Here is a 27387-nt window from a genome sequence, read left to right as displayed (position 1 = left end):
GAAGTTAAATTAACAGCCCTTGTTCAGAAAAGACTGATTTAAACTGTACGTGTGTTCGAACAACTACTAAGAAAGCTCATTAGTAGTCCTTAATTAGTAAATTTAAGGTTTCTTTGGACTTTGTGTGTGCTGTGTTCTTTGGGGTCCGTAGCTGGGGCAGAACAGCAGCAGGATTTCCTGCTGTCTACCGAATATAAACCGTGTGGCACAGCTGATTGTCGGAAATATCAGTTCGGACAAATCAGTAGCTTTTTTTAACTACCAGTTTGACTGAACCGGTAGTTTTTATCACTACCGATTCGCACGAACCGGAGCAAACCGGTAGCATTTCACACCTGCCGCATTGGTTAAATTAGTCAACATGGTTGTTAAGTGAATCTGGTTTCCCCCGTCGACTTTGCTCGTCCGAAGGTCACCAAAGGGGATCACATGACCCCCCCCAGGGGGACGCGGCGAACTTTGTCTGAATTCGGTCCTTCCAGGAGGACGTGTCAAACCGCCAGCGTGCTGGTTAAGAACGGAACAAGCTGCCCTTATTTAATCTCAGCCTCGTCTCCGGATCCTTCCAAGCTCGAGATTGTTTGCCCTGGATAAATATTGAATGTGCTTTGGGGCCAAAGCAAACAAATCCTATCAGAATTCAAAGATCAGCTCATGTGTGAACCAATATTGGCTTTTGGAGATGGCCGGTGTGTGTGTGTGTATGTCTATAATTAATTCAGACCAATCGGACGCCACGACTCCCAGTTTTGATAACTGAGAGATGCTTTAACAGCCCGACGTGTTCCCGATTGGAAAGGGCGCAGAGAAGAGCGACAAAGGTGATTAGGGGACTGGAGACTAAAACATATGAAGAACGTTTGCTGGAATTGGACACGGCCAGTTTGATGAAAAGAAGGACTAGGTGCAGTGGTGGGATTCAGCCGGTTCGGGAAAACCGGTAGCGGCAACTGAGGTAGGCCATGCCCACCCGCCTGGGCGTAATGCCGTCCTATTTGGCCACGTTTTGGAGGCTGTACACATGTGCGGAAGGCGCGCGAGAGAGCAAAGAGCATGTGAGGACGGAAGAGCACACGTAGAAGATGCTCGCGCTCACATTTGCGAACTGGTAGGGAAGATAAGTGAATTCCACCTCTGACTAGCTGATACGAACAGTATTTGAGGGGCTGCCACAAAGAACACGAGATCAATCTATTCTCCAAAGCATCAGAAGGCAAGACAAGAAACAATGGATGGAAACTAACCAAGGAGAGAAGCAACCTGGAATTGAGGAGAAAATTCCTGACAGCGAGAACAATTAATCGGCGGAACAACTTGCCTCCAGGAGTTGTGGTTGCTCCATCACTGGAGGTGTTTTAAGAAGAGACTGGACAGCCATTTTGTCTGAAATGGCTGTCCAGGGGGGTTGGACTAGAAGACCTCTAAGGTCCCTTCCAGTTCTATTTTGATGGCTTGAGTGAACAGCTGGCCTCCAGTAATTTCTGAATGGTCCCAACACTGGAGTCTTTCAAAAAGAACCTGGACGGCCACTTGTCTGAAATGGTTTAGGGCAGCGATGGCTAACCTTTTTGCCGTCGCGTGCCAAAAACGGAGGGAGTGTGAGGGGTCGCTCGTGCGCATACCCATACCCATAATTCAATGTGCCCCGCCCTTCCTTGCATGCACACACGACCTCCCCCTGGTGCTCCCCCAGTTTATGGCACGGTGGACCTGGTAGGCCTGTTTTTCCGCCCTCCCCAGGCTCCAGAGGCTTTATTGGAGCCTGGGGAGGGCAAAAACAGCCTTCCCCACCCCTCCCCCCCGGAGACCAGAAATGGCCCGTTTTCCGACTTCCGGTGGGACCGGAAGGCCCGTTTTTCGCCCTCCCCAGGCTCCAGGGGCTTTCTAGGAACTGCAGATCTCCGAATTTTTTCCCCAAGGAGAAATTCCACCTCCCGTCCCTTTTGCAGAAATGTAAAATAAATAAAATAAATAAAAGGGGGGGGGTTGGAAGGGGGGAATTGTGAGTCTTTAGTTCCTTGGGAGCCGCCATTGCAATTTTTTGGGGGGGGGGCCTCCGGCAATGTTGCAAGCTTGCATAAAAGCATCACACACTTCCCTTATACCCAAGGCCAGCTGACACACAACAGTTGTTGGCAAGTTTAGTGCCTCATCACATCCCCGGTCGCGGGAGGGGGGGGTTGCCATGGTTTTGTACATAAACACACCCCACGAGGCAAAAGCTGAATTCTTTCATTTTTGCTGGCTGTCCCGCATGTTTGGGTGTCTGGAAAGGAAGACCGATAAAATATTCGCTCTCCCTCACCCCTCCGAAATTATTTTTCCCGGGGCCTTCGACAGCCCCTGAACGAAAAAACACATTCCATCGGCCGGTTGGAAAGGAAAAAGGCGGTGGCGGCTGTTTCGTAAGCCCCCCACCCACCCTGGAAGTTTTCATCCCTGCTCCATGAATCCCTCTCCCCCTTTTGATGGATACCACTCTTGCAAATATCGAAGGAAAGAAAAAAAAAGAAAAAAGAACCTTAAGGAATTTTATTATTTTATTTTTTGAAAAAAAGCGGTTGCATAGAAACCGAGCAAAATATTTCTTCGCAAACCGGAGCGGGGATTTGCAAAGAACAAGAGCCCAGCGCCTCTCAAGTTTTCTTGCAAAAACTGTAAAAAAAAAATATATATATATATATATATTTCTTATCCAGCTCACTCTCGCTTCCTCATTTGGGGAAGACGAAAACTGGGTTGGCCCGTTGCTTAACGCAGATTGCAGAAGACGCCCGAGGTGAGGGAGTTCGCTTGGCTGCCAACCGTATTTTTTTTTTGGTTTTTTTTGGTTTTGCAAGCCGCGATGAATACGCTCGGCCTGGTGGGAGAAACAGCCAGACAAGGCCCTAGTTTCCTTCGCTCGCCGGTCTTTTAACATCCTGACTTTGTCCCATGAAGTACAGGTAATCCTCGACTTACGACAGCGAGGAAGGCCGAAAATGTCAGTTCTTAAGCGAGACCTTTTGTTCAGGGAGTTTTTGCCCCGTTTTGCAACCCTATTTTTTGGCCCAGTTGTTAAGGGAATCACTGCAGGCATTATGCTACTAACCCGGTTGTTAAGTGAATCTGGCTTCCCCGTTGACTTTGCTTGTCAGGGGGTCGCAAAAAAAGAGGATCGCAGGGTCGTTGCAAGCGTCATAACCAGAGGTAGCATTCAGCCAGTTCAGATCGGTTCGCCCGAACCGGCTGCAGAAATCACAGGTGGGGCTACCCAGCTGTCCCGGCTCTATGCCATACTATTTAGGTATATTTTGGAGGCCAGGCGAGTGCGCAGAAGGCACGCGTGCCAGCAAAGCACATGTATAGAAGGCCGGGGCACATGCATGGAGCATGAACACTCACATTTGCGAACCGGTAGGGAAGGTTAGTGACTACCACCCCGGTCATAACTATGAATCAGGTGCCAAGCGTCTGAATTTTGATCACCCTACCAAGGGGCTACTGCAATGGTCGTAAGTGTGAAAAACGGCCATAAATCGTAACTTGGAACGGTCGCTAAATGAAACTGTTGTAAGTCGAGAACCACCTGCAGAAACAATCCAACCTCGGCATGGGAGTGTCAGCTTTCAACAAACTTCCATCCCTTTCTTTTTTTTCTTTCTTTCTCCAAATGTGCAAATCCATATTTTCATCCTTTAGTCATCGGAAACGGCCCCGTCCCTCCCCGTCTCCCAGCAATCCAGCACCAGAGAAGATCATTATTATTTTTTTTTGGAATGGAAAATGTGTCGCTCAAGATTCATAAACCATTTGCGAGATTGACAGCCACAGACTTGTACTATTAATACATTTTTATTTTCGTTCTCTTTCGCTTTCATCGGGGTCCTAATCATCTACAATCCACAAAGGGGGGGGGGAGAGGGAAACCAGTGAGAGGTTTTTTTTTTCTTTTAAAAATAAAAATTGTACAAGCCAGACACACCAACAATGTGCACCAAAGGAAGGAAGGGGAAATGAAATATTCAAGATAATAAAAACAAAAAAAAAAAAAAAGAGAAAGAAACCACATATGTGCCTGAATTTCTGGTGTGTGTGGGAAACGGGGACCAAGGACAATTAAAAATGCTTGGCTCTGCACACATTAAAATCCTTTTATGTGCAATTTTTTTTAAAGTGTTCCACTTGAAAAAAGTAGTTTTGGTTTTATTTTTCAATTTAAAAAAATAATAATAATAACAAGAGACACGAAGAAAGATCGCCTCCCAAAAAAACTAAATTTGGCACCAAGTTGTGTGCTTAAAACAAAAAAAATAAACCTCTTAACCTATTTATCTCTTCTTCATTTAAAACAAACTCCAATTTTTCTACAGCAGCATGACTTAAAAACATCAACAAAAAAAACAACAACAACAACAATCCAGCCTTTTAACATTCAAAACAATGCAAAATGTATACATACACACACATACGCACTCGGTATCTATATATATTAACATTTCCCCCTCCGGATAGAGACGCCCCCTGTACCAACACACATCGAACAAAAAGAACACACCTGTTAGAGGTTATTGGGTGGGAGGGACAAGAAAAAAACACAAAAGGTTTTTCCCCACCTCCATTTAAGGTTAATAAAATATGTGCAAATCAAAATCCCTTGGAAGGCAGTATCGAAAATAAAGGGTTTTTTTTTTTTGTTCCCCCTGCTGGTTGGATCATCAAGGATATTTGCCAGTCTCGATTATCACATTTTTTGGGGGGGGGGGGATCCTACGATGCCCGACCAGCCCAGGAAGTGGAGGAAGGGGTTTAGGATTGAGCCCCCCCCCCACACCCACTCGAGAACCGGATTCTGGGTCAGCCAGCTGAATTTGAGCCTGACTAAGTGGATCGCAAACAAGGAATCCATGATGGAACTTGGCTAGCCGGCTTAACTACCTTTCCCACAATTTAAAGATCCTCTTTTCCCTACTATTGGGAGTCTGAGGTTTCTGGCACCCCAAATTCCTAACTGGTTCGTGGGGGGGAATCCACATGGTACCCATTGCTCCATCCCATGGCAAGGACGAATGAAGAAAAATGATTCTTTCTTGCTACGGGGCCGGATTAGGGCATCCCTTCCCTCCACCCCCTCAAATGATCTTTACACCCCCAATTTCCATTTCAAGTATTTTCTCCAGCAAAAAGACGGGGAGGTGAGCTATGCAGCAGTGAGGCCCGGCCGATTTGGTGGGCACCAAGGCACGGTGGTGAAGGCAGGGGAAAAATATGTGGAAAGGTATTCCGGCGGTAGCTCGCTTCATTCCTCAAGGCCACCAATCCAATCCATCCCTTTCCCACATCCAAAAGTTGGGCCACGTCGTCCGATGCTTGCACCCGGTGCCATCTCCCAACACGGACGAGCCAGCCACGCGCAGAGGCGTCCCCCCGCTCAATAAAACTCCACAGGACTGGCCCACCTTTTCGTGGTTGACGGAAGAGCGGGAAACTCAAACGTGGACGCAAGAAACTGGAATCTTCCCTGGAAAAAAAATCCCACGGAAGTGGGGTTGATCTTGTAAAAGGAGCTTTTCCACTTGCGGCATGGCCCAGGGATGGGACGTGGAGCAGATTTCTTTCAAAACACGCAAGAAAGGACGACACCTCCCCACCCCGTCCCCCAAGTTTTTGACTCAGTGAATCCAACACAATTCATTCCTAGCAAAAGTCTGTCCTTCCGGTGTTCCAAGAGGGGTCATTGGTAAAGAAGGTAATTTTTGAGAGATTTGGGTAAAGGCAGCGTCGAGATCTCACTCAGCCGGTTCTTGCCCAAAGCGAGGCGCACCGAACGCCGGCACAGGTCCATCAGCGGTAAAGGTTCGGCTAAAAGGGAAACAGATCGAAAATTAGCATCGTTTACAGACCCGAAATGAAGAACAGTTCAAATTCAACCGGCAGTTTGACATGCACAGACACGTCAAGCTCTTTCAGCGAGCCCAGCTGTATCCTTGATGTAATAAAAACGGACAGCCTTGGAGCAAAATGGCTTTGCTCGTTTTAAGACGACGATCGACCGCAGAGGCCAAATTCTTCATTTAAATTTGCTGGAATGAGACTTGGCTTCGATCTAAGGCCCGCGTTTCTCAATCTCGGCACCTTTTAAGATGTCTGGACTTCAACTCCCAGAATTCTCCAGCCAGCAATGCAGAATTCTGGGAGTTGAAGTCCTCACCCTCTTGGAAAGGGAATTCTGGGAATTGAAGTCCAGGCATTTTTAAAAGGTGCTGCGATTGAGAAACGCTGACGTTTGTTAGCACAACGTCAAATTGCCAATTGAGAAGAGTTCCTTTTTAGAAATGCATATTTGTTTTTTTCTTAAATTACCGCAAATTCCTCGTCTGCTAGACCCAGAAAACTTCTAGGTTGCCACAGGAGGAATCGGTCACACACCCCCCCCCCAGCTTGGGCGTCTCCTCACAAATCCCCGACTTTCAAAGCAAGCTAAGATGATATTGATATATATAGATGAAGTAAGCTCTATCTGGCAAGTAAAGTTTTGTCTACAACACCGAGTTGGAAATTTAGCGGAGTCAAGAAGGGAAAAAAAAACACAGTTGCATGGTAGCAGAAGCCAATTTTGACCTTCCCATTCCTGAGAAAAATTTCATCCTGTTGACTAAATTTGCCTCACTCATCCCACTTAAAAGCAGCACCTGCAAGAACACGTCACAAATATCGGCAATTAAACCTCTTTTTTTTTTGCAGTGACTTATTTCTCCCAGCTGCCGTTTCCTCCTCAGGCAGATTTTTCCAAAGTTGGCTGCCAACGCCGAAGGCCTCAATCACGCACGGGAGAGCACCAGGTGCACACATTTTCGTGGGTGTCAGAATCGGGCCCCCCTCCCCCCCCATGGATGGCAAGCGGGGCCGAAAAAACCGTACCGCCAAACCTCCCGGATTCAGAAATTCTGGATTAAGGGATTGGGGGAAAACCCGTTGGAGAATATTTCCCTTAACTTTTCTTGCCTGAAATTCCGTCGTTGTTTGGAAATCATCACTTAGCGACCACAATGGAGCCCAAAGTTTGCTGGATGTGCTAAGACAAGACTGGTCGTTGAGTTTTGCTGCATTTTATAACTTTTTGGGCCACGCTTAACGGAATCACTGCACTGCAGTTGTTAAGGGAATCGAATCATGCGTCCATTAAGCGAATCTGGCTTTAATTCTGGTCAGTAGCCGGGTGGGAAGGTTGCAAATATTGATTATAATAACAGTAACAGAGTTGGAAGGGACCTTGGAGGTCATCTAGTCCAACCCCCTGCTCACGCAGGAGACCTATACTCCTGGGATTCGAACCGCCGACCTTTCTGATCGACAAGCTCAGCGTCTTAACCACTGAGCCACCTAGCCAGCCAGGATTACGTCACCCCAGAGATGGCGCAACTGCCTTAAATACATGCCAGTGGCCAAAAATGCCTACATGTTGATCACGTGACTGTGGGGAAATGCTGCAACGGTCATTAAGTGCGAAAACCGGTCCTCAATTACTTTTTTTCAGTGCCGTTGTAACTTCGGTCACTAAATGAATCTAAGTCGAGACGATTTGTTTGCGCAGGAGCCGATCTGAATATATAGAGTTGCCAGTGCTGAACAGGGGATTGCTATGTTATAAAACGAGGACGCGGACAACTGGTCCAAGCTTGAGACCGAACCTCCAAGAGGGGAAAACCAAGTTACTAGATCTCAAGGCGAGTTGGAAGAAAACTGATCCTGGCACTTGCTCCCTCCCTTGGGCAAGTGTCTTATTCGCCCAAGGTGAGCAGATCAGCAGGCTGTTCTGAATTAATCAGGAAATGCAATGGTACCGGGGGCATTACCTTTGCTACCGGTTCGCGAATGTGATCGCGCAGGGCCTCCCGCGCATGCGCGGAACGTCAAAAACGGGACGTTATTACCAGTGGTGGGTTGCCCTCGGTTCAGACCGGTTCGCAAGAACCGGTAGTAAAACCGGCGGGAGGTTCCGCCCACTGACCCGGATGTCATCACAGGTGATCTGTGAATGCGCGGGCGCGATGCGAACCGGTAGTAAAGGTAAGTAGAACCCACCCCTGGTTATTACGTCCAGGCGGGTGGGTTGAGTCTCCTGTAGCCGCCGCTACAGATTCGTCCGAACCGGATAGAACTGTCCGTATACCACCACTAAATGCTACCCTACCAATAAATAAATAAATAAACCAACCAACAGCATTTATTATAGCTGGGAGGGTCTGCAAAACCTCCTCCCATCCATCCATCCATCCATTCCTTGATTGGCTTTTAAGAACCGGGCGATTTCTTGATTTGCCTTTAAAAGGCAAACCGATTAAACCGAAATTGAAGGACAGATTCCTTGATTTGCCTTTTAAGAAACCGGCCTTGCAAAAGCTCGCCCGTGTGGTGGATGCAAATCCCAAGGGTACAACCCGGTGGTGAAATTCTATTTTTTTAAACGACTGGTTCTCTGGGCGTGGCGTGGCTTTGGTGGGCGTGGCAGGGGAAGGATACTGCAAAATCCCCATTCCCAACCCACTCCAAGGGAAGGATACTGAAAAATCCCTGTTCCCACCCCACTCCAGGGGGAGGATACTGCAAAATCCCCATTCCCACCCCACTCCAGGGGAAGGATACCGCAAAATCCCCATTCCCATCCCACTCCAGGGGAAGGATATTGCAAAATCTCCATTCCCGCCCCACTCTGGGGCCAGCCAGAGGTGGCACTCAAAATTTCTGCTACCGGTTCTCCAGAACCTGCCCCCCCGACCAACCAAGATTGTGCCACCCACCAGGAATCGGAGGAGAGACAGATGCCAAAAATAAATAAATAAATAAAAAAAAATAGGCAGATTTTGGAGAATTATGACTCAGCAAGTGGTCTTAAAACTCGTTTTGTCATTAATGGGAATTTTAACTGTCTGCTTCCAGAGAAGCCAACACCGGCTGCCGCATTTTTAAAAAACCGTGTCTTCATTTAAAAAAATTAAAACAACACAGATGGCAGGATTTTAGAAAAAAACCCATTTCTTTTTGTAACCTCTTCTCGGCAAAACCGGCTTCTCTTCTCTCCTGAAAATGGGGAAGCTCTGGTTTGCAAGGAACACCCCCCCCCCCACTCCGAAAGCAGCAAGAAAATCAAGCCAGCATCGATTTCCCACATAATCTGTGAGTAGAGATACGAGCTTCAAAGAGCAAATTGTGTAGAAATCAGCACAGAAATCAGTTCGTTTCCCCAGAAGTCACACAAGGTGCCCATCGCACCCGGTGTGTGACAGGATGCGAGATTGGCGGCAAACCAATCAAATCAATAAATGATGGTTGAAAGGGAGCACATATAGTCCTCAACTTACACCAGTTCATTTAGAGACCGCTTGAAGTGACTTATGACTGTTTTCCCCACTTAACACTGCTGCAGCGTTCCTGCAGTCATGTGATCAAAACTCAAGAGGCGTGGCAACTTATGGCGGTTGCAAACGGATCGACCGCCGTCCCGCAATCCCCTTTTACCACAGCCAAGTCAATGGGGAAGCCGGATTCCCCCTTAACAACCACGTTCCTCACTTAACAACCAGGGCGAGAAGGGTCATTCAAATGGGGGGGGCAAAGCTCACTCAACCACTGCCTCGCACAGCAACTGAAATTTTGCACTCAAATTGTGGTCGTTACCTGTAGCAGGGAACGAGAACTCATGCAGAGAAGCAACAGGCGGCCTCCTTTGGGGGGTGGGGGGGGGAAAGGTTAAAAGGGGAGGGGTAAAAAAATAACGAATGGATTTTTAATTATCCTCAACAGAGGCCAACTTTGAAGGACATTCCTAAGAAGGTTGACCACTGAAGACCACGAAAAATAAGAGAGACTTACGGTCGAGGCCATTCAAGTATCGCATCTGGATTTCACAGTGGCCCCACACGGCGCTCACTACGGGGTAGAGTTTTTTCCCTTTCAGCCCCCGAAAGGCCACTCCCATGTACTGTCCGTCCACGATGAAGCTGAGGGTACCGTCGTCCATGTCCAGCACCACCAAGAACGAATCCGGCACGATGAAGGTCTCGTCCGTCTCCAGAAACGTCGGGTAAGTCTTGCTGGCCTGGTTTTTCCCATCGTGGTACAGCCGGTTGCGCCCCAGATCCCATCCCCAGGATTCGAGGTTGTTCCCGATCAGAGTGGTGTAACCCACCGAGTGCAAGGGGGCCTCGGCCGTGGCCACGCCCACCACGGCGTGCGTCCCCCGCTGCCTCATGGCCCAGGTGATCTGCCACACGTGGAGCCCGCGAGTGTACCCCACTTTGCCCCGGATGGCGTCAGTACTCTGGGCCACCGGATGCCGGTGAAATGTCAACTTGTTGTCCTCTTTCACGAAGACGTTGAGCGAGCGGTCGTCGTTGTTCCACGAATGGAGCAGCTGGACGTCATAGGAGACAGCCGGCATGTCCAGCAGGAGGTCGAGCCGAGCCGGCTTGTTGTAATCCAGCCCTTGGAGCTCCTGCTTCAGCGGCCGGCACACTGCATCTCGCATGTCCACCGTTTTGAACCCCCCTGTCACTTTTTGCCCCATGGTTCAAGGCCCACCGCTCGGCGATGGGCATCCGGTGCGTCAGCCCGCTGCTCCGAGACTTCGCGCAGATGTCGCTTACCGCCGTCAACAGCACCTAATTGGATGGAAAGGAAAACAAGGGGCGAGTTAAACATTGAAACAGGTGGCTTTGCGAGGGCAGCGGTTTGGGGGTGGCGGAACCTCTGGGGACAGCGAAGACAGACAGACATTTATCCCACCACCACCACCACCACCAGCGATCCTGGGATGAAAAGGAGAAGACAACAGGCCTTAACAGAACGGAACATCTGGCCCCGGCATCTATCGGAAGCCTCCAGATGTTCCGAGGTTGAATGCCTTTCACGCCACGTTCCGAAGTTCCAGGTTCTGCGTTCATCAACGCTGGGAAGAGGAAGGGGGGAAAAGAGAGGTTGTTCTGGACTACGAGCCCCATCATCCCTTTCCAGGAGGACGCAGAACTAAAGGACCTCCCCTCCCACGATTTCGCCTGGAGGTGATGGTTCGATCTCCCTACGCCATCGTGAGAGGTTTTGATTTCATTTATGCAGACCTCTCCTGGCTCTAACCAAGATGCACTCTGCACATGCTTCAAGTACTTCAAGATATTTTAGACAAGCATCTATTTGTACCACTTTATAAAGCCTTGGTAAAGCCACACTTAGAAAGCTGCATCCAGTTTTGGTCGCCATATTATAAAAAAGATGCGGAGACTTTAGAAAGAGTGCAGAGAAGAGCAACTAAGGTGATTAGGAGACTGGAGGCTAAAACATATGAAGAACGGTTGCAGGATATGTCTAGTTTAATGAAAAGAAGGACTAGGGAGGACATGATAGCAGTCTTCCAATATTTGAGGGGCTGCCCCAAAGAAGAGGGAGTCAAGCTATTCTCCAAAGCACCTGAAGGCAGGACAAGAAGCAACGGGTGGAAACTAACCAAGGAGAGAAGCAACTTAGAAGTAAGGAGAAATTTCCACAAAACGATCCCACCGCCAATCCCAAAACAAGATCCACTTTTCCAGCAGGGGAAAAATCTGCCAGTCCCTTTTTTTACAAAATGGAAATGGTGGGAAGTCGCTTTCTAAGAAACATGTTTTAAAAGACGAACTGCCCTACTGAAGTCCTTCCAGCCGCAGACTGGTTAGTCATGGAAAGGAAAGGGGAAAAAAAAAAAAGAGAGAGAAGAGAAAAAAAAACAGGGTGTGAATCAGGTTTTGTGTAAAAGCTTACACAACACGCACAGATGTGTATATATAAGAACCTAAGGCTGGAAAAAGTGCGCCGTGGGAGCAAACGGACAATGGGTAATTTAATCTCATGCGACGGCATATTAAATATAAATATTTCGGGATCACGCATTTTCCCCTTCAGTTATAGTTTATAGCTTTTTAAAAGGGCAGGATTGGATTAATCTACCCAGCATCATGCCTTCCAGGCACGCACCCAGCCTCGAAAACGTGGCTAAATAGGATGGCATTACAGTTGCCGCTACCAGTTTGAGCGAATCGATACGAACCGGCTGAATACTATCTCCGAGATGCACCCTTAAAATAATAATAATAATAATAATAATCCTACCGGACATAGGATGGCTTGGATTATGATACAGCTAGTCCTCGACTTATAACGATCCATTTAGCAACCGTTCAGAGTTACAGCGGCTCTGAAAAAAGTGAGTTACGACCCTTTTTCACACTTAAGACCGTTGCGGCCTTCTCCATAGTCACGTGATCAAAATAAGAAAAACCTGGCAATTGACTCGTATTTATGACAGTTGCAATGTCCCGGGGTAACGTGATCTCCTTTTACGACCAGCATAGTCAATGGAGAAGCCGGATTCAACTTAACAACCAGGTTACTAACTTAACAACGGCGGCGCTTCGTTTAAACCACTGCGTCAAAAAAGGTCGTAAAATGGGGCGACGCGCGCTTCACCGCCGTTCTCACTTAGCGAGGGAAATTTTGCCCTCGATGGCGGTCGTAAGTCGAGGATTACCTGTACTGCTTTTTTCTACGTTACAAACGGACTTGTACGGACCCGAACTCGGTCCTCCAACTCAGCATTACTTGTCTCAGCTCCTGCCAACCTAGCAGTTCGAAAGCAGGTAAAAAATGCAAGTAGAAAAATAGGGACCACCTTTGGTGGGAAGGTAACAGTGTTCCGTGCGCCTTTGGCATTGAGTCATGCCAGCCACATGACCACGGAGACGTCTTCGGACAGCGCTGGCTCTTTGGCTTTGAAACGGAGAGGAGCACCGCCCCCTAGAGTCAGGAACAACTAGCACATACATGCGAGGGGAACCTTTACCTTTACCTTATAAATATAATATCATACATAGTCGCAAAATACATTAACAATCAAAACCCCTTGGGAGCAAGGAAACTTTTTGGGGTGAAAACATGCGCTTAACCTGATATTCAAAACCCTGAAAACTAAGTCACGCAAAAGCAAACTTTTGTTTTTTGAAGTCCCAAGAAAGAGGGAAAAAAATATTTTCTACTCTAGCAATCGAAAGGCAAATTTCGGGGTAGCCAAATTCAAATTTCGAGGCTCCCCTTCCTGGCACCCCAAAACATTACACCAATTTTTTTTTTGGCTGCCGTTTTTTTCCCCCCCAGGAGACACACTTTCTACATGCAGGGAAGACGGGCTGAGACACGCGAGAAACGCTGCAGGATGAGACAAAAATCTGGTTGAGGAAGGAAAAACGCCACTGACTCTTCCTCTATTCAGAACAAGCTGTTCTTTGGAAAAATAGAAAAAAAAAAAAAAGACTAAAACGGGTCAGGAAAATCTGCCCTGGGTTTATTACATAACTAACCGTTTTGCAAGCTGCGTTTCCGCTAACAAAGATGCCCGAGTTGTTGTTTCGGAGGGAACAGATATGCAAGTTCTCCCTTGATGCTGGCTTCTCTCATAATCTGGTTTCCTCGTAGCTAGCTCGAACGAAAGGAAGCTAGGACTGGCTTTCGGCTCCCCGAGATAGCCGAGCCTTGCGCTTAAAACATTCTCGGCAACCAAGAGGCTTTAAAACCACAGTTACTACAAATCCCATCATCACCAGCATTCACCAATAGCTGTGGCTTGGTGAATCCAGAGCTCTGCTCCTCATTCTTGTGGCGGGGAGTTCCACAGGCCCAACTAGGCAAGGTGGTTTTCGGTGGCTGGGAAAAAGCCAAAGCAGGAGAGGGTTAACAGCCGTTGAATCAGGGTGACTCATTGGCTGGCGATTTAATTCCCTGTGCAAAGCTTTGGGAAGAGGCTTCGGATCTCGTTCTCACACTCCGACGTGCCCAAGCCGCTTCCTCCCCAGCCGTAAAAACCAATCCAAATAATTATAACAGGCCAGCAAAACAAACAAACCCCAATAATCTTATGTTTTTAGGATGAATTGGCAATGCCTTCCTCGAAAGAGCGGGGGCCTTTGGAGGCAGCCCGGGGGGAGGGGGGAAACAGGGGGCCATGCCCACCAGGTGGGCATGCCAAACTCACCTGCAAGACCAAACCCATCGGAAGACCCAGAACGCAAGGCAGCTTTGAAACAGGTAGTCCTCAACTTACGACCACAACAGAGCCCCAACATCTGTGTTGCTCAGCGAGACAGTGGTCCGGTGAATATTGTAAGGTGTTACTACCGTGTTTCCCCGAAAATAAGACCCAACCGGAAAATAAGCCCTAGCATGATTTTTCAGGATGCTCGTAATATAAGCCTTACCCCCCAAAATAAGCCCCCGTTAAGATTGTCAGCCAGATGGATGCATTTAGTACCGTATTTCCCCCAAAATAAGACCCAACCAGAAAATAAGCCCTAGCATGATTTTTCAGGATGCTCGTAATATAAGCCTTACCCCCCAAAATAAGCCCCAGTTAAGGTTGTCAGCCAGATGGATGCATTTAGTACCGTATTTCCCCCAAAATAAGACCCAACTGGAAAATAAGCCCTAGCATGATTTTTCAGGATGCTCGTAATATAAGCCTTACCCCCCAAAATAAGCCCCAGTTAAGGTTGTCAGCCAGATGGATGCATTTAGTACCGTATTTCCCCCAAAATAAGACCCAACTGGAAAATAAGCCCTAGCATGATTTTTCAGGATGCTCGTAATATAAGCCTTACCCCCCAAAATAAGCCCCAGTTAAGGTTGTCAGCCAGATGGATGCATTTAGTACCGTATTTCCCCCAAAATAAGACCCAACCAGAAAATAAGCCCTAGCATGATTTTTTCAGGATGCTCGTAATATAAGCCCTACCCCCAAAATAAGCCCCAGTTAAGATTGTCAGCCAGATGGGTGCATTTAGTACCGTATTTTCCCCAAAATAAGACCCAACCAGAAAATAAGCCCTAGCATGATTTTTCAGGATGCTCGTAATATAAGCCCTACCCCCAAAATAAGCCCCAGTTAAGATTGTCAGCCAGATGGGTGCATTTAGTACCGTATTTCTCCCCCCCAAAATAAGACCTAACCAGAAAATAAGACCTAATGCATCTTTTGGAGCAAATAAATTAATATAAAACCCGGTCTTATTTTTGGGGGAAACACAGTAATTGAAAAACTGCAGTGGATCACTTAACAAATGTGGCAGGAAAAGTCGTACGGAGGAGCAAAACTCACTTAACAAATTTCTCACTAGCAACATATACCTATTGGGCTCAATTGTGGTGGTAAGTCGAGAACTCCCTATATTTTTAATCACAAGTTCAAACAGATATCTATGTCAGGTGGACGGCCCCTATATATGTCACCTCCCGCCCTTTCTTTTGCTAATTTATTTCCAAATATTGTCATTTTTCATTCTTTGCATCCACGTCTCCCTTCTCCTGCTTGACGTTCAGGCACATCAGCTTCCTGGACTGCGCACCCAGGACATTGTCACTGGCCAGATGTTGCACTACAACTCCCAGGAGACCCTGCCAGGAGCAAAGAATGCTGGGAAACGTAGGCCAGACCCTTCTAAAGCCACCAAGCCCTTCCCTTCTTTCCAAATTTCAGATAAATCTCTGCTAATGTTAATTTTCCCCCCCCGAATGGATCAATTTGCAAAGGAAAAGAATTACACCCCCGTTTCTAATCCCAGGGTATAACCAGCACCCCAAAACCAGCTTTTAAACCTCGGGGGGAAATAATTGATTAAGAAATAGACCAAGAAGTTCCCTAGCCACAAAGCATAATCCTAGGCCGGCTAGGGAATTCTGGGAATTGAAGTCCACGCTTCTTCAAGTTGCAAAATGGAGAAACGTGGCTTAAATCGGCTGGCTAGGGAATTCTGGGAGTTGAAGTCCAGGCCTCTTCAAGTTGCAAAATGGAGAAACGTGGCTTAAATCAGCTGACTAGGGAATTCTGGGAGATGAAGTCCAGGCCTCTTCAAGTTGCAAAATGGAGAAACGTGGCTTAAATCGGCTGGCTAGGAATTCTGGGAATTGAAGTCCAGGCCTCTTCAAGTTGCAAAATGGAGAAACATGGCTTAAATTGGCTGGCTAGGGAATTCTGGGAATTGAAGTCCATGCTTCTTCAAGTTGCAAAATTGAGAAACATGGCTTAAATCGCCTGGCTAGGGAAGTCTGGGAATTGAAGTCCACGCTTCTTCAAGTTGCAAAATGGAGAAACATGGCTTAAATTAGCTGGCTAGGGAATTCTGGGAATTGAAGTCCATGCTTCTTCAAGTTGCAAAATTGAGAAACATGGCTTAAATCGCCTGGCTAGGGAAGTCTGGGAATTGAAGTCCACGCTTCTTCAAGTTGCAAAATGGAGAAACATGGCTTAAATCGGCTGGCTAGGGAATTCTGGGAGTTGAAGTCCACGCTTCTTCAAGTTGCAAAATGGAGAAACGTGGCTTAAATCGGCTGGCTAGGGAATTCTGGGAGTTGAAGTCCAGGCCTCTTCAAGTTGCAAAATGGAGAAACGTGGCTTAAATCAGCTGGCTAGGGAATTCTGGGAATTGAAGTCCACGCTTCTTCAAGTTGCACAATGGAGAAACATGGCTTAAATCGGCTGGCTAGGGAATTCTGGGAGTTGAAGTCAAAGGCCTCTTCAAATTGCAAAATGGAGAAACGTGGCTTAAATCGGCTGGCTAGGGAATTCTGGGAGTTGAAGTCCACACTTCTTCAAGTCGCAAAATGGAGAAACATGGCTTAAATTAGCTGACTAGGGAATTCTGGGAGTTGAAGTCCAGGCCTCTTCAAGTTGCAAAATGGAGAAACATGGCTTAAAGCTGGTTATGAGTTGTGGACTTCAACTCCCAGAATTCCTGCTGGCTCAGGAATTCTGGGAGTTGAAGTCCGCAAGTCCTAAAGGCGCCAGCATTCTCCATCATCTTTGGCTTAAAGGCCTAAAGTTCTCTCCCCCACTTTTAAAACTAGAAACATGGGAGGTTGAGCAGGATAATGTCCTAATATTACCTCTCATTCCCCATTTTTTCATTATGCAGAAATGTAGTTGGCCTCCTTAGATAATTAATGGGATGCTAGTCCCATATTAGAGCTCAACTCCCAAACACATGATCAGGATTGCCATCAATAGTGATTATTTCTAATATCTGCCTCTCATTTCTCAAGCTTGACCACAAAGTTTCCCTGTCCATTCCCACACACGGAATGCACCTTCTCGTGGCTGGGCTCGCTCACCGACATCCTGGAAGCCGTGGGAAACTATGGCGCGCTACCCGTTTGCCGAGCCACACAAATAAGCGTGCAAAGGCCACAATAACACCAGCCATTTGCCTATCAAATGCTCTGCAGCCCACTGCATCCCTTAAAACCATATTCCAAGGATAGGCGTGGATGCGTGGTCAAACCTGATTTGGCAGGGGATGATGGGCAATGTGTTGTTTTCTTGCCTGGGCCCAAAGCGGACGATTTTCCTGAATAAGGTGGTAAAAATTCTATGCATGTAACCAGTCCTGGTTTAGCAGCTGCCTTGTTTAGCGTGTGCCCTCCCCACATGTTTTTCCCGAAAATAAGACCCGGTCTTATATTTTTGGGGGTGACAAAATAAGCACTAGGACTTATTTTTGGTGTAAGGCTTAATTTTGGGGGAAACACGATAGATAGGTAAAGGTTCCCCCTCGCACATCTGTGCTAGTTGTTCCTGACTCTAGGGGGCGGTGCTCATCTCCGTTTCAAAGCCGAAGAGCCAGCGCTGTCCGAAGACGTCTCTGTGGTCATGTGGCCGGCATGACTCAACGCCAAAGGCGCACAGAACGCTGTTCCTTTCCCACCAAAGGTGGTCCCTATTTTTTCTACTGGCATTTTTTACGTGCTTTCGAACTGCTAGGTTGGCAGAAGCTGGGACAAATAAGAGGAGCTCACCCTGTTACGTGGCACTAGGGATTCGAACCGCTGAACTGCCGACCTTTCGATCGACAAGATTACCCACTGAGCCACCGCGTCCCTTCTGGTAGGAAGATAGATAGATAGATAGATAGATAGATAGATAGATAGATAGATAAATAGAGATAGGTAGGTAGGTAGGTAGGTAGGTAGGTAGGTAGGTAGGTAGGTAGATAGATAGATAGATAGATAGATAGATAGAGATAGGTAGGTAGGTAGGTAGGTAGGTAGGTAGGTAGGTAGGTAGGTAGATAGATAGATAGATAGATAGATAGATAGATAGATAGATAGATGGATGGGTGGGCGGATGGATATAGAGATAGACAGATAGACAGATAGACAGACAGATAGATAGATAAATAGATAGATAGGATGTATTCTTTCAATACAGTAATATATATATAAGAGAAAAAGAAAGACGGTATAAAAAATAAGCATATATTTATATGTTCTGCCTTCCTTTCTCGAGAATATTTTTCCTCCATCTTCTTTGGTCTTTTTAAATCTCCAAATCATCATTTCAATCTACTCTCTTCTTTCAATTTAAAACCATTGTGTCCCCTGCCCCCCCCCTTTAAACTCAAAGCTGAACCTTGTGGCACCTTAACCACAAGAGTTCAGTTACATAATTTTTTAAAAAAAAGTGTTTGCACATCAAAAGCACTCCTTAACCCGTTTAGTAGCATTTTTAAAAAGGCACCAGTTATATCACATCCGCCAACATGAGTTGGCAAAAAAAGGAAGATAAAACTTCCTAGATTTGAGTTTTCCTACATATCAAGTTAATAATAATAATAATAATAATAATAATAATAATAATAATAATAATAATAATAAAAAGGATGCAGGAGAAAATTTGGACTTAAATCAAACGCATCTCAGTCTTCCAACCCTCCAAGCAATGATTTGGGGATGAAACAGATTATAGAAGCATCCTGGTTTAATTTCCACCTGCATCAAACCGAGTTCGGGCTTTTGATCCAAGCAAGCCAACTCTCTGGGCACAATTGCGTCCTCCTAAATGTTGAAATGTTAACCACTGAAAGCAAGTGCCTCTCCTGTCTGGCTATGTAGGTCAAAATGAAGTTTCTAGTCCTCAGTATATCTCTTATGGAATTCCCCAATCCACCCACCCACCCCATCCCCACCCCCGGAGTGTTTTAAGTTATAACTGCCTTCTAACAAACTGCCAAAAGACTTGGAAGTTGTGTGGATGAGAACAAGCATCTCCTAAGATATTTTACACTTTCTCACAGAGGTAGTATTCGGCGAACTGGTAGTAATAAAATGCGAACCCACTGCTGCTTTCTCAGGCATTTCAAAAACAAATGGATGCAAATTTTTAAGTGAGATAGACTACTCCAGGAGAGGAGGGTTGTCATCCCAACGAGCAATTCAAAATTCTTTTATTTTTTTGGCTCGTTTCTGGAAACAACCAATGCCAATACTTGCTTCCATTTGTCTCATGTGTCCAGCACCTGAAAGCAGAACAAGAAACAATGGATGGAAACTAAGCAAGGAGAGAACCAACTTAGAACTAAGGAGAAATTTCCTTGCAGTGAGAACAATTAACCAGTGGAACTACATGCCACCAGAAATTGTGGGAGCTCCATCACCGGAAGCTTTTAAGAAGAGATTGGAGAACCGTTTATCCAGAATGGTATATGGCAGTGATGAACCCTTTTCGCTGTCGTGTGCCAGTGCAGGGGGGGGGTCATGCATGTGTGTGCCCACACCCATGATTCAATGCCCCCCAAGCCCCACCCCCCTGTGCATGTGCACGCAACCCCTCCCCCCCTGCTTCCCCCACTTTTGGCACACGACGGCAAAAAGGTGATCGGTGGGCCCAGTAGGCTCATTTTTCGCCCTCCCCAGGCTCTAGAGGCTTTTTTGGAGCCTGGGGAGGGCAAAAACAGCCCCCACCGCTCTGGAGACCCTCTGGAGGCCGGAAACAGCCAATTTCCCAACTTGCGGTGGGCTTGGAAAGCCCAAAAATCAGTTGGCTGGTGCGCTGGAGCTGACCAAGGGCAACGCTCACATGCCCACACAGATATGGCTCCGCGTGGTTCGCCATCACGGATATATGGTTTCCTGCTTGAGCAGGGGGTTGGACTAGCTGACCTTCAAAGCCCCTTTAAATTCTATCATACTGTCAAAATTTCTACAATTTATCCCCTGCTTCCTACTGTTAAGCCCAGGATGGTCTTTGTGTGATGCTCAAAAGGTGGGGGAACCATCATATATCCCCAGGCAGGCTCAATTTTGCTTGCCAATGCAGGAAGATCGATCACCATTATCTCCATCGTTTGTTTTGTTTTTCAATCGAAGTGGCTAGTCCTTAAGCGACTGCAAAAGGGAAGAGATTTTGCAAAAAATTAAAAATCTGGAGGAACTTCCCGTGTAGGGTGGAGCTCAATTTCTCCGCCTCCTGCAAAGCCCCATTCACAAAAAAAAAGAGGAAGCGGAAAACTGTTTTAAGAAAAAACAGATTTTTAACCAGGTTTGTTTATTTTATTTTATTTTTTTGTTTTAAATCATGGCTCAAGTTTTAAAACTTTTAAAGCAGGACACCCTGCCAAAGTGTCTAGGAAATTCCTGCCTCCCATGAGATAACACCCTTATGTTAATCGAGCCTTGCTCAACCCAGTGATTTCCAAAGGCCGCCTTCCTACATTCCTGTTTATATTCTGGCTGATTCATAATCTAAACTAAAGGAATGGAATCCCCGATTGATTTTAAAGAGAAGAATCAGCCTGCTTTGCATGCAAAATGAATTCAAGAGACGGACTATAAATTCAATTATTGTTGGAAAATAACACACAACAGGGGAAGTATGGCTAAAAGCTTTCCACAAACCTAGGTTTAATGCTAGTTTAATGGTTATCCTTTCCTCCACCCCTTTTTGTGAATAGATTCACAATTTTTTACCCTCAACCACGTTTTACTAAAATCAGCTAGAATCGTCCCAGAAATGCCTCGCCACTTTTCTTACCTAACAAAAACTCCCAACATCCTTTATGCTTTTCAAGGCATGTTGGGAAGTGTAGTCCAGGAACATCTGGCTAAGGTGGGATTTTATACTTTTGGAGCCACAGCTTGCTTCTTATCTCTCCTCCCCCCCCCTCAAACCACCATTCCTAGCTTTTGATCCTCAACATTTCAGGCTCGGTTACCATGTTCACATATTCCCATTTAAATCAGGTTGGTTATGAAAAGGGCTTGGCCTTCCCAGCTAAATGGAAATATTTGATTCTGAGTTTCCTTTGTGGCAGGTGACCAAAATCTGTTTGGGGGAAAAAGGCCTGGGGCAGGTTGCAAATTATTCAGCAAAACTTCCGGCTGGCTGCCAGACAAGAGTTTGAAACCTCAAACCGACTACGCCAAGTTATGCCACCTTCCAAAGCAAAAAAAAAAAAAACCCCTAAAAGAAAACAGAACAACATGCGCTCACGTGCTATCAAAAAGATAATAATTGCATAACAATGTTTTGGTGTCGTACCACAACTTAACAGCAAACAGTTGTGAAACTAAGGAGACAATAGAATTGGGAAAGGAGAGAACGACCTCTGAAATAGCCAAATTAAATCAAGATCAATATTGGGATGGAGTGAATTGGCTTGAAGGGAAGACTCTCTCTCACTCCCCCCCACCCTCCTTTCCCTGCCTCCCAAATTTCAATTTTTAAAAAAGAACTTTCTGCTGAAATTCCACCGGGTTGAACCTCAAGGGGCCTGCATTATTAGTCCTCCAAATTTTTTTTTTTTTAAAAAAATCCAATTCTTCCAAGGAAAGCTGCAATCAAGGGCAAACACTGTAATAAAAACATCGTGCGGGTTTGCCAGATTGCAAGATGTCCCTTTAAAAAAAAAACAAAAAACAGCAGTTGACTAACTTTAACAAATGCCTGGCTTAAAAGTTGCACCAACTGGTAAATTACAGGCAGGTTTCCTAACCTTGGCAACTCAAGAGGCGTGTGGATTATAACTCCCAGAATAAAAATAACACAATAAAATATTCCAATATTTAGAATAGAATATTTTGCTGGCTGGATGCTAAGGTGAAATTTCTCTTAAGTCAGAGTAGAGTGGAGTGGAGTGGAGTGGAGTGGAGTGGAGTGGAGTGGAGTGGAGTGGAGTGGCGTAGAGTAGAGTAGAGTAGAGTAGAGTAGAGTAGAGTAGAGTAGAATAGAGGAGTAGAATAGAGTAGAGTAGAGTAGAGTAGAGTAGAGTAGAGTAGAGTAGAATAGAGGAGTAGAATAGAGTAGAGTAGAGTAGAGTAGAGTAGAGTAGAGTAGAGTAGAGTAGAGTAGAATAGAGGAGTAGAATAGAGTAGAGTAGAGTAGAGTAGAGTAGAGTAGAATAGAATAGAATAGAATAGAGGAGGAGAGGAGAGGAGAGGAGAGGAGAGGAGAGGAGAGGAGAATAGAATAGAATAGAATAGAATAGAATAGAATAGAGTAGAGTAGAGTAGAGTAGAGTAGAGTAGAGTAGAGTAGAGTAGAGTAGAGGAGTAGAGTAGAGTAGAGTAGAGTAGAGTAGAGTAGAATAGAATAGAATAGAGGAGGAGAGGAGAGGAGAGGAGAGGAGAGGAGAGGAGAGGAGAGGAGAGGAGAATAGAATAGAATAGAATAGAATAGAATAGAATAGAATAGAATAGAATAGAATAGAATAGAATAGAGTAGAGGAGTAGAGTAGAGTAGAGTAGAGTAGAGTAGAATAGAATAGAATAGAACCTCTTAAAAACTTCCGGTGTTTTTAATCCCCAGGGGGATTCTGGGAGTTGTAGTTCACACGCCTTCGAGTTTGCCAAGGTTCGGAAACCTGGCATTACCCAATGCAATTTAGGCCAAAACAATGCATTTTCCCCCGCTTTACTTTTCAAACTGTTTAATGACACCGATATGATCTGTGATTTTCTAGACCTGTTTATTGCAACAACAACAAACAAACAAAAAAAATCCCATCCATTGCATTTACCCCCTTCGGTCCCCCCAAAATGCAGACCCCAGAAGATAACCTAGGAAAGTCCACACAGCCTCTTTAAACTAGGATTCTGCCCACCCCAAACCAGAATGCGGTCCACACGGGGTTTGCCAATGTGGATTTGCAGGATATTTTCTCGGCCTATCCTCTCGCAACAAACTTCACATTTTAATCCACGTTTCGGTTCTAAAAGGAGAACATCGAGAACCTGACCGGCCACATTCCACCTGCCCTGGTGCTGCAGGACTCCAACCCCCATCATTCCCTGCCATCCAATGTCCTCAAGTTTCCCTACCCTCAGTTCTTTCAGCCCAAGGATCAAATCCACCCTTCATTTCCCCACTTGCAAAACAGGGAACAGAACAGGGACTCCTACAGAGAGGCGACTTTCCCCACAACATTGCACTGGTTTGGCCCTCAGCGAATGGGACTGCAGGCAATCATGGCTTGTTTAGCTGTCTTTTAAACCATGGTTTACCATGCAGCGGGGATTAACTTAATTCAGAGTTTCTTGTGGTTCCTAACCTACTAAAATGTCTTTTTTTCCTTTGCTGTGTGCTATGAAGAAGGCAGTTTTTCCATCTGTAGGAAACTTGTTGTAGAGGAGGGTCCCACTGGCTGGGAATGATGGAAATTGTAGTAAACAATTTCCAAGAAGCAAAAAAGACAGGCTTGTAAGTTTAGTAACTCAAAAGGAAAAACCACTTGTGTCAATCCCACCCATCCTATAAAAATACATAAGAAATTAGAAATATTAGGAAATCAAATGCAAGCTTTAAAACAGAAGTCGGGTTCAGTCAGCAAGGAAAACCATGGTTTATTCTGAACACAGCTTGTTGGGAGAAGCAGAACTGGCTAGATTTAAACCTACCCACCCCACACACAAGGTTGCTGAATAAGCCACAATCAGAGGGGCCCACCCATCACACAGCTCATTTTCAACCATCATTTGACCAAGAAGCCGAGACGCCTTCACCCAGCTTTCAATCATGGTTTGCTGAATAAACCATAATGAGCAGGCTCCCAAATGAGCAAGAAGTATCCCATTTCAGGCACAGAATTGTTTGTAACTTTGCATTATGAAAACAAAAAGTACTTCGCGGCCTACCTTACAGGGTTATTGTACTGGACACAGCAAGCTGCTATAAATCAGCTGGTCGCGGCAGGATAAATATGGGTGAGGCTGTTTTAAACTGCCGGCTTGCTACTTCCTATCTTAGTCACCGATGCAGCTCTGGAAAAGCTAATTATTAGCAATCCTATCTTAAAGGGATACCAGCTCTATATTAAATATTCTAACCATTAGGCTTTTCAAGATTAAAAAAAAAATGGTTTTAATAGCTTCTGAAAAGGCAGCAGATCAGAGAAATTTCCAAATTTTAGGGGGGAAAAATATTCCTTTTTTTCTCCCTTTTATTCACAGGGGCTGCTAAACCTAAAGTCCAGAACCCCCCCCCCCACCTCTCCAAAATAGGGTCCCGAACACAGGGATTAAGAAGAGTGATGCAAACAAAAAAGCAAGGTTACGCAAACAAGGAACAACTCCATTACTCCCTTAGTAGTCTCACCCAGGAACTCAGTCAGAGGCACAACAGGCAGGTTTTAACCTCCCTCCTTCCCTAAATAATGCAAATGAGCTTTTTTCTTTTTGCTCAATGGAATATCAACTTTCGACTGCTTTTAAAAACCTCAGCATGGCCCTAAAAATGCTGATTTAGCTCTTTATCCCCCTCCCCACTCTTTAAAAAAAGCTTCCAAGCCCCCCCAGTGCAGATTTTTATTATTATTATTATTATTATTATTATTATTATTATTATTATTATTATGGCAGAACTTTTTCAAACAAACTAATCTCCAAGGGTAGATTCGCACAACCCACACAAACCCCCAAGTCCAGAGAGCAACGATGGGGCCAAACTTGGTTTACGGCTTGCAGTATATGTGTGTGTGTGTGTGTGTGTGTATGGTTGTGTGAACCCTGTTTGGGGGTTCATTTTGTAAGCCCATCAGACCTCCACCCACTGAGTTTGCAACCCGGCCCGGTGAAAACCCAGAAAGATGCACGATTCAAAAGCTGGAGGGAGAGGGGGGAAGAATGGACTGCCCTCCGTCTGAAAAGGGTATAAGGGTCTTCCTGCTTAAACAAGGGGACAGACTAGATGTCCTCCAAGGTCCCCCTTCCGTCTCTTTCTTTTCTGATGGGTTTGATTGAACAAGCTCTCCTCCAGAAAGTTGTGAATGCTCCATCCCTGGAGGCTTTTCAAAAAGAGCCTGGATAGAAACGGCACAGGGTTCTCCTTGCTTGAGCAAGTGGGGGGGTCAGGCTGGATGACCTCCCAAGGTCCCTTCCACCTCTTTCTTTTCTGATGGGTTTGACTGAACAGCTCTCGCCTCCAGAAAGTTGTGGGTGTGCTCCATCCCACCGGAGGCTTTTATAAGAGCCCGGATAGCTCTTTTGAGATGTTAAGATTTTTAATTGTCTTATGGGTTTTAGTTGGGATTTAGTTTTCAATTTTGGGCCAAAGTTGTGTCATTCTTTTAACCAATTTTCAATTTTGTATTGGGATGTTTTTTTTTTTTTATTTTGGCTGCGCACCGCCCTGAGTCCGAAAGGAGAAGGGCGGTATACAAAATTTAATAAAATAAATAAATAAATAATAATAATAGAAATGGCACAGGGCCTAATTTAATTGATCTGTTTGAAATTATGGGCCAAATTCCATTTAATCAGTTTGAAATCATTATTTTAACTTTTGTGTACCAATGTTTTTATTTCGGCTGTTCGCCGCCCTGAGTCCGAAAGGAGAAGGGCGGTATACAAAATTTAATAAAATAAATAAATAAATAATAATAATAATAATAATAGAAATGGCACAGGGCCTAATTTAATTGATAGGTTTGAAATTATGGGCCAAATTCCATTTAATCAGTTTGAAATCATTATTTTAACTTTTGTGTACCAATGTTTTTATTTCGGCTGTTCGCCGCCCTGAGTCCGAAAGGAGAAGGGCGGTATACAAATTAATTAATGAATTAATTAATGCTTGAGTGTGGGGGTCAGCCTGGATGACCTCCCAAGGTCCCTTCCACCTCTTTCTTTTCTGATGGAGAAAAGCCCCCTTTCCCCACAGGCCTACCTTGCAGGGCTGGCAAAATAGCCTCCCTCCCCACCAACCCCCCCCTCCCCAAATCGGCAGGCACGCGCGTTTGCGCTCCCCAGGCAAAAGCCCCCAGCAGAAGCAAGCGCGCAAAAGTTAGTCGCGATCCAAAGCCGGGCCAAGAGATCCAGCGGTGGGGAGGGAAAGAAGAGAGATCGCTCATTGGGAATCAATCCCCCTCCCCACTCCTCCTCTTCCTCCTCCAGTTCGGGAGCGCCCCTTCCCCAATTGCACCTCCAGCCCCCACCCACTCACTTGATCCGGATCAGAGCTTGCAAAACGCGCACCTTCGCCGGGCTGCAACGCCGACCGCCAACATCCCCCCTCTCCTTCTCTCCTGGCCAAGATCTGCCACTGGAGCCTCGGTTTTGCAAGACGAGCCTCCCGACCCCGCAACTCTTTCCTTTAAACTCGCGTTCGGGTTGACCCGGGTCGTGAGAACGCGGCGGCAAAGCAGCAGAACCGACCCCCGCGCTTCGCCCGCAGGCCGGAGTCCGCCGCGGGGGCGCCGAGCGCTCTAATAGCAAGCGCGTCGCCCCATCACATGAGCCGCCGAACCCGCCCAAGCTCCGGCTCCGCTCCTCCTTCTTAAGGGCGACCGGCTGAATAGCTCTTCTGCCAGCAAGAAGGAAGAGATGGAAGGGGGGACCTTGGGAGGTCATCCAATCCAACCCCCCCTTTGCTTAAGCAGGAGACTCTGTGCCATTTCTATCCAGGGTCTCCAGTGGTGGAGCACACCCACAACTTCTGGAGGCGAGCTTGTTCAATCAAACCATCAGAAAATAAAACACAGAAGGGATCTCGGGAGGTCATCCAGTCCAACCCCCCCCTTTGCTCAAACAGTGCCATATCTGTCCTGGCTCTTCTTATAAAAGCCTCCAGCAGGATGGAGCACACCCACAACTTTCTGGAGGCGAGCTTGTTCCATCAAACCCATCAGAAAAGAAAGAGGTGGAAGGGATCTCGGGAGGTCATCCAGTCCAACCCCCCCTTTTGCTCAAACAGTGCCATATCTGTCCTGGCTCTTCTTATAAAAGCCTCCAGCGGGATGGAGCACACCCAAAGCTTTCTGGAGGCGAGCTTGTTCCATCAAACCCATCAGAAAAGAAAGAGGTGGAAGGGATCTCGGGAGGTCATCCAGTCCAACCCCCCCTTTTGCTCAAACAGTGCCATATCTGTCCTGGCTCTTCTTATAAAAGCCTCCAGCAGGATGGAGCACACCCAAAGCTTTCTGGAGGCGAGCTTGTTCCATCAAACCCATCAGAAAAGAAAGAGGTGGAAGGGATCTCGGGAGGTCATCCAGTCCAACCCCCCCTTTTGCTCAAACAGTGCCATATCTGTCCAGGCTCTTCTTATAAAAGCCTCCAGCAGGATGGAGC

The 27387-nt window shown here is 46.2% G+C and overlaps 1 protein-coding gene across 2 annotated transcripts; it reads right to left on the bottom strand.

Annotated features, from left to right (window-relative positions):
* Positions 1–3820: 3820 nt before the first annotated feature.
* SPSB1 (splA/ryanodine receptor domain and SOCS box containing 1) lies at positions 3821–26389 on the bottom strand. 2 transcript variants are annotated; one of them, XM_060682423.2, is made up of 3 exons: positions 26264–26389; positions 9853–10640; positions 3821–5841 (listed from the first exon to the last, which is right to left on the bottom strand). In XM_060682423.2, the coding sequence occupies exons 2-3, from the start codon at positions 10544–10546 to the stop codon at positions 5714–5716; spliced, it is 822 nt and encodes a 273-aa protein (XP_060538406.1). In that variant the 5' UTR covers positions 10547–10640; positions 26264–26389; the 3' UTR covers positions 3821–5713. The 2 variants fall into 2 exon arrangements, with proteins under 2 accessions (XP_060538406.1, XP_060538407.1); XM_060682424.2 differs by having other exon boundaries at positions 26296–26389.
* Between the last annotated feature and the right edge of the window lie 998 nt (positions 26390–27387).

This window comes from Pantherophis guttatus, chromosome 15 (genome assembly GCF_059756535.1).
Source record: "Pantherophis guttatus breed Tessera chromosome 15, ASM5975653v1, whole genome shotgun sequence".
NCBI lineage: Eukaryota > Metazoa > Chordata > Lepidosauria > Squamata > Colubridae > Pantherophis > Pantherophis guttatus.
The sequence above is the reverse complement of the archived record's forward strand: the minus strand, read 5'-3'. Positions and strand labels throughout refer to the sequence as shown.